General features: G+C 44.2%; 2 protein-coding genes across 2 annotated transcripts in view; both read left to right on the top strand.

Annotated features, from left to right (window-relative positions):
• Positions 1–2,677: 2,677 nt before the first annotated feature.
• Positions 2,678–4,443, top strand: LOC107712069 (RING finger protein 223). The gene is made up of 2 exons (XM_016517194.1): positions 2,678–2,840; positions 3,442–4,443. The coding sequence occupies exon 2, from the start codon at positions 3,466–3,468 to the stop codon at positions 4,138–4,140; it is 675 nt and encodes a 224-aa protein (XP_016372680.1). The 5' UTR covers positions 2,678–2,840; positions 3,442–3,465; the 3' UTR covers positions 4,141–4,443.
• A 1,262-nt stretch (positions 4,444–5,705) lies between these two features.
• The window catches only part of perm1b (PPARGC1 and ESRR induced regulator, muscle 1b), a 13,622-nt gene continuing 11,740 nt past the window's right edge, over positions 5,706–7,587 (top strand). Inside the window, exon 1 of the mRNA XM_016517213.1 lies at positions 5,706–5,778. The gene's annotated coding sequence lies outside the window, so the exon portion shown is untranslated. The remainder of the gene's footprint in view (positions 5,779–7,587) is intronic.

Here is a 7,587-nt window from a genome sequence, read left to right as displayed (position 1 = left end):
TTATTATCCCCATAACCCATCTCGACAGTCCAGGGATGGCCTGCCAGGCCTCGGCCTGCGTGGCGAAGGGTTGAATTAACTCGGGTGACTGGCCGCATGGGGGCAGAACACTTATGAGTAATGGAAGAGGAAGTTTCCTCTCTTTTTGAAAATGTTTGTGTTTTATTTTTTCTGCTATCACAGCGGTTGAATGCTTGGGTGTATGAACGGACCCGTTGTTTGCACAAAACACATTTCCCTCTGTACCCGGAGTTGAATGGGGTGTCAAGAGGTCTAAGAGAGGCTGCTTGAGGGGCAGTCCAGCCGTAGCGAGATCTGACCCCGTCCTCTTCCTGTCTCGCAGATCAGGATGACGCCTGAGGTGCCGGGTCCAACGCAATCTTAGGTCGGGGTCCCTGGCGCTTAGGAAGAGGGAAGCGTTTGGCCGAGCGAGAGCGTCCCCGCGTCTGCTGAGCTTTAGCGGGCTGAACGTCGGGGGCGGCAGGTGCTGGTTTCGCAGGCTGCTGAGTCGGCACAGACTTAGGGCGAGCAGAGGCAGCAGCGGAGCTGGAGCACTTAGGCAGGAAATGTCGCATAGCTTCAGTAGGGAGCGCGCCACGATCTGGTGAGCTCGTCATGGACCTCCAGGAAAAACGGAGAGGAACGCTGACGAGGGGCCTGGTGGCGCCCTGGCAGGAACCACTCATCCAGACGGCTGCGGGATGGCTCCTCTGGCGGAGACCACTCTAAACCCAGCATTGGTTCGTTTTTAATACACTGCACGAACCAATGGCCATGCAGTTTCACTGCGTGAATGAAAAAAGGCTTCAGTTCAGGAGAAAAAAGGCTTTTTCCCATATATTCTAGCATTCTAGCAAGACGCAGTACGAGTGTAGTATCAAAAGGGAGCTAGTCAGCTGAAAAACAAAATACAGAATGTAAAACAATATAATTTACTAAATTGAAGAATTTGTTTTACAGATGTTTGGATGAGCATTTGTAGATGCATGGCTCACTGGATCTGGGGCAGGAATTATAACTTCCTCCAGAACATGAATGGTGAGAACAGACCCGTTTGGTAAGTGGCCCTTCATAGTGAATAATAAACTGTGAGGGTAGCGGGGTCCCGGCCAGACTCGGCGGATGCGAGGATTTTGGCCTGGAAGACCTGGAGGACCGCCATTGAATGAAGCGCTGAAGTCGCCTGTCAGGCTGAAGTGTAGGCGCATCCAGCGAGAGCTGAAGTGGTCATACACGGCTTGGATGGGTGAGCGGCCTTTGCTCTCCAGCCGATGGCCATGGGCGGGCAGAGATGCGCGGCCACTGACTCATCTAGGGGAGGTGCCTTATCGTACCCCTTTTCTTCAGCGCCGTCGATGGAAGTGAGGGCGAATGAAGAAGCAGTACGGAGGCGGGCAGAGTAGGGAGTGCGCCACGATCTGGTGAGCTCGTCATGGACCTCCTGGAAAAACAGAGAGGAACGCTGACGAGGGGCCTGGCGGCGCCCTGGCAGGAACCACTCATCCAGACGGCTGCGAGAGGGCTCCTCTGGCGGAGACCACTCTAAACCCAGCTCTTCAACCGCTTTGGAGAGGATACAGAGAACCTCGGCATCTATCCCGTCTTTGGTGGCGCTGGGCGCGGACGATGGCGAGGGGGTGGGGTCATTCACCGAGCCCAACAGCTCCTCTGCATCCGATGCTGACAATGACATGCTGTCATCAAGCAGTCCTCACTTCCCTCAAATGAGATCAGGTCGCTCGCACCAGCAGAGGGACACTGATCAGACCGGGAGAAAAGGACAGGGGAATACTCTCTCTGGGGCGAGAGCGAGGCACGCGGGATCTGGGCCGACGTGGACTCGCTCGCAGCCGGTCGCTCGACCCCTCTGCCCCGCTGTTTTTTCTGCCCATTCTGGCGGGCTTTGGCTGGCTTTGGCGGGCTTCGTCGCCATAAGCTCGTACAGCTCCGCTGCCTAGCCATTGGTTCGTTTTTAATATTAAGAAATGTGCGTTGAGCACAATTAGTACTCCAAATAAAGTTTAATTGTAATTTTCATATCAGTAAGTCTTGAGCGATATGTCAGTAAAAAAATAGATTTGAACTATACTTAGTATGAAATAAATGTATTTTAAATATATAACTTTTTTAGGGAATGGCTACCGTCAACTGTTTGGTTACCATCATTCTTCAAAATATATTGCTCAACAGAAGAAAGAAACTCATACCAGTTTGGAACTTAAGGATCTGCAAACAATGATTTTCATTTTTGGGTGAACTATTACTTTAAAAAATACATGCATTTTTATGTGTGACAAAATATTCAGTTGCAAGCGCCTGCCTACTGTAACTTGATTAAACTATTAAAATCTGAATAATTCACAATGCTGTGAATGAATGTGCTTTAAAAGTTGTGTAAAACATTATTTGCTATGCTTTGTCATTCTTACGTTAACCAGGGTATACAATGACAAAGCGTAACCTAATCTTGTCGGAAAACCAGTTCCTTCTTCCCTCTCTTTGTCATCCCTCCTGCTTTTCCATAATTTGCACAGGTACGTGTGTCAGACGGTGTATGTGTGAAGGAGGGGTTGAGGATCTGAGAGAGAGAGGGAGAACAAGGTAATGATTTATAGTTTAACTCATTTGAGTCACAGCTCAGAAGTATAATTCAAACTTGTGAAGAGCAGGTGAAGGCAGTTACACTTTACCGGAAGACCAAGACAGACAGGTCTGGAGAAAGACCTTCAAATTTTTGAAGACCTTTTCAAATTTTTCAGCCTTTATTTTGAACCCATTTACACGAAGAAGAAGAAATCATCAACAAGATAAAAAGAAGAATACTGTATTCCTCTTTTAAGGTAATACCTTTTTCTTATTTTTTTCCGGTTCACACTGCCCCAACAAACAAACAAAAAAACATTTGTTTGCTGAATTTTGTTGGATCAGCAGTTTAACCATGTGTTTGTTGAGCTAATGTGAATCAACTGCAAATTTAGCAACTGTTAATATTAGCATTTGTTGGGGCAATTCCTTTGATCCAAATTGGAGATGTGTGTAGGCTACTTGTCTAGTCACAGTACAAAAAAAATGTAAAAACAAGTAAGTGTTTTACATTTTAATCAGCATCACATATACCTGTTCATCATGAACAGGTATATGTGATGCTGATTAAAATGTAAAATGATATGCATCATAACAGTCCTTGTCTGAAACAGTATTAAAAAATATTCCTTTCATGATTTTTTAAAGATATTTGCATATGTTCTGTCTCAGCATCACCTTCATATATATATCCTATGCATGGCATTAATGATGCCCATAGCAACCACACTTTCATGTGGTTGTTATTTGCTATGTCAGATACTGCTAGCTGTCCATATGACCATTTGGGATTATAAAATTCAAAAAGGATTTTGCTCTTTTCTCATTCATTCAGTTACAATTCATTTTGTATTTCAGATTTTCTTCTGACCACACAACAGGATGGAGGAACCGGAAGTATCTACAGCATCATGTACCAATTCAATACGGCACCAACACAAGACACTGGTCTCCGGTGATGACCAGGACAATACCTGGGATGCCGGTCCGGAGTGTTCAATTTGCTTTTGCGCATACGACAACACATTCAAGACACCGAAGCTTCTTGAATGTACCCATACCTTCTGTCTGGAATGTCTGTCTCGCTTTGTGACTATTTCACCAGAGCAGGAGGGTACCCAGATCACCTGCCCTCTTTGTCGGCGGCCAACATCCGTGCCTGAGCACGGTCCTCCAGATCTGGCCACCAGCCAGGAAGTTTTGGGCCAACTTCCAAGCGACCAGCAACAAGTGGAGAATGTTTTTCTAGATGGAAAGAGGCTGTGCTACTCAAACCCTATGATACCCAACTGTGTCTGCATTGACATCGGGGAGCATAAACCAGAGGAGACGCCGAGAATAGAGGAGAGAAGAGAGGGCAGTGGACACAGGCTGCTGCTCTTCTTGGGTTTTTATGGAAACTGGAAGAGGCTTGTGGTCTTCATCATAGTGCTTCTTGTGGTCTTATTCGTTATATTGTGGCCCCTCCAGTGCTTTATCATCTCAAGCTCCATGTCACAATGCTTCGGACGATCACCAGCTATACTCAATTCTCCCAGACCTACAGTTGGTACCTAAGACACACAGGTGAACACAAGAAGTTTTTATTCAAACCTGGAAACAGTTTAAATTTCATGAATTGCAAATTATATTCAGGTTGTATGGGCTACAGTCTAAAAGCATGACTGATAAACTGAAACCGCAACCACAACCTTTACAGCTTCATATGACAGGAAACCTGTTTTGGTTAAAGTTCTACTTTCTCATTTAAACTCAATATTTGTTGGACAAAATTTCGTTGTCATATCACATACTTCCTAAATGCCACTGTAAATATTTAAAATTATTTTCTGTGTTTAAAACAGATGAACAAAATAAACACCAGGGTAAAAGTTTTTATAATTGACACTTTTTATAATTGACACTTTTTAATAGGATCCTGCTTGCAGGTTTGATTGCTTTGGCTGGAACCAAAATAATAAGCCTACAATTTATTGTTTATTTGCAAAATTTTTTTTTTTTATTAATTAAGCATGTATATTGACTAATGAGTTTTTTAAATGGTTGTATTAACAGGAAAATGTATTTTGTAAAATATAAAAAATATTTTAATCAAATGTATCAAATCTCTTTTTATTAAAAGTTTCTCACTATATCTGTTTATGTATATTTTCACTAAATGAACGTATTTTTATTGAAAATTAATTATTTCCTAAAACTATTCCATTATTTATTTAAAATATATATGAAATAGTATACTTCAAATCCATTAACATTTATTGTCATATCACTTAAGACTTACTGATATAAAATTATAATTAAACTTTATTTGGAGTATTTCTTTATTGCACAATGCACATTTATTAATATTATGCCTAAAATGGGTTTTAATATCACTATTAATAAGGATTGTATGATTTATGTATAATATCAGTCTTTAAATGCAAGATATTTAAAAGTGTACCTGAAGTATACAGTACTTGCAATAGTTCTACTTTAGCACAATCACATAGTATATCTTTAGTTGGACCTCAGCGCTACTTCTGCACAATTTAAGTGCATTAAGCATGAAATTAGTTTATTTAGCACACTTGAAGTAGACCAGTTTAGTATACCAAAAATACAATTGTACGGTATTTTTATTAAGCACAAAAAATATGTAAATGTATTTGTAGTATACTTAGCAAATGCATTTTAGTATTTTTTTTCCACTAGGATATTTTTGCTGTTTTTTTTTTGTAAATTTCTCTTTTTTTAACTAAATAATATACTAGAAATATTCTTCTAATATATTTACAGTAATATTTCATGACACTATATAACACTGTCAGACTTTTATTACCATAGATAAGTGGTGATTGATCCTAACTTGTTTTCACAGTGTTACTTCCTGAAAACCATAAAAGCTAAGGATTTTCCGTCCAGCATGTTGTTCAAGGATTTAACCTTTTTTTGAATAGCAGCTTAACTGATCATTGATAGATTCGTACCATCTCCCCAGAGAAACCCTATTTATAAATGTGAAATGGAGTGCCCCTCTGAGAATACAAGACACATGCACACTTCCATGTGATCAGACACATAGCTCTATTTATAACAGACCTGGACGTAGGGCCCCTCTCTCCCACACGCAAGGGCAGTGGGTTTTTTGAAGGTGTACCATGCCAGTGTCGGATCAACATTGAAGTGTTTCGAAAGCATAACTAACGACTAAAGGTAGGAAAAACATAAAATGAGATGTTGAAAAGATTTTTAATGGAAGCTGACTAGATGCAGAGTTTGCGGAGCTAGAACTTTGTGGAAATATTTTCCATTGGCCTGTGCTGTGTGCACTAGTGCTACTGTACCAAATGAACTTAACCATGTATGCAATGAAAAACGACATCATGCACAGGGTATCATTAATATTCATAAGCTAATAAAGAACTAAAGACTCAGTTTGTGTTTTAAGATGGCTGAATTGAATAATAATTGCAAAACAGTTATGCTCCTGGGAAAGAAAAAATTTAAATGAGCCTATAACTGAATGCATTATCCTAATACTATATGAATCTCTACATGTGTTTGTAAGAAAACGCCCCACAAGCTAGATAAGATAACACCGTTTACCACTAAAAAGTTGTAAATCATGATTGTCATTCTTGGCATCAAGAGACACATCTACGTCATGTCTAAGCAATTGGACCATACAAAATATTTGCAAAAGGCAAGTCACCCAAACAGCACATCATGCTTTATGTGGGGCTATTTCCTCTCACTGACATCTTTCAATACACAAATCACCTTGCAGTGAGTTGTTTTGAATACTCTGGGTACAGTCTGCTTTGGAGTCAGTTTACAGTCAGACCGGGGCCGCAGGCATGGGCTGAGCCCACCCAAATAGAACTATAGAGGTAAAGTGTCACGGTGCATGCGGGGAGATGAGAGGACTCAAGTGCAGGAGGAATGGTTCTTTATTTTAATAATAAAATGAAACAAAAACAAACTCAAACCACCCCGACGGGGAAAAACAGGAACTGCACTACATGCAGACATAACACACACACAATGAGAAATGACGGCTCAGCACAGGATTACAGACACCAGGAGAATAAATGGGAAACCAAACGAGGAGGCTAACGAGGGAGACACAGATGGAGCAACTTAAACAATAATGGGGTAACAAGATGGGCGGGGTCAGACAATAGACAGGAGAGAGCACATGGCAACAAAAACAACACAAGCCATGTGCTCACAGAACACAGTCATCTGGTGGCCATCCTGGGCACACCCGCTGAAGACTGTGACAGAACCCCTCCCCTAAGGAGCGGATTCCAGACGCTCCACCAAAAGAAATCCCGGAGGGAGGCGGAACGGAGGTGGATCAGTGGGAGGGATGGTGGGTCAGGCCCGTGTAGTGGAAGAGGGCCTGGAGATAGAGGTAAACCAGGGTGCCAGGGCGGGGCCGGAGGGATGGTGGGCCAGGCCCGTGTAGTGGAAGAGGCCCTGGGGATAGAGGTAAACCAGGGTGCCAGGGCGGGGCCGGCAGGGCAGGAGGCCAGGGCGGGGCCGGCAGCAAGAGCGGAGCCTGCCTCAAGGCGGGAGCCGGCAGGACATGAAGCTTGAGCTTGGGCGGAGCCGGCAGGGCAAGGAGCTTGAGCTTCGGCGGAGCCGGCAGGGCAAGGAGCTTGAGCTTGAGCGGAGCCGCCGGCAGGGCAAGGAGCTTGAGCGGAGCCGGCAGGGCAAGGAGCTTGAGCGGAGCCGGCAGGGCAAGGAGCTTGAGCGGAGCCGGCAGGGCAAGGAGCTTGAGCGGAGCCGGCAGGGCAAGGAGCTTGAGCGGAGCCGGCAGGGCAAGGAGCTTGAGCGGAGCCGGCAGGGCAAGGAGCTTGAGCGGAGCCGGCAGGGCAAGGAGCTTGAGCGGAGCCGGCAGGGCAAGGAGCTTGAGCGGAGCCGGCAGGGCAAGGAGCTTGGGCGGCAGGGCACCAGGCTCTAGGGAGGCCTACCGGCCTTGAAGGACGGAAGAAGCCTTCTTCCTCCTCCTCCTCC

The sequence above is a fragment of the Sinocyclocheilus rhinocerous genome, unplaced genomic scaffold (genome assembly GCF_001515625.1).
Source record: "Sinocyclocheilus rhinocerous isolate Xijiao unplaced genomic scaffold, SAMN03320098_v1.1 scaffold1710, whole genome shotgun sequence".
In the NCBI taxonomy this organism is placed as follows: domain Eukaryota; kingdom Metazoa; phylum Chordata; class Actinopteri; order Cypriniformes; family Cyprinidae; genus Sinocyclocheilus; species Sinocyclocheilus rhinocerous.
This window is presented reverse-complemented; position numbering and strand designations above follow the sequence as displayed.

What these genes read in the sequence shown, in the direction of transcription:
- LOC107712069 (XM_016517194.1), top strand. Translation starts at nt 3,466, where the DNA reads ATGGAGGAACCGGAAGTATCTACAGCATCATGTACCAATTCAATACGG.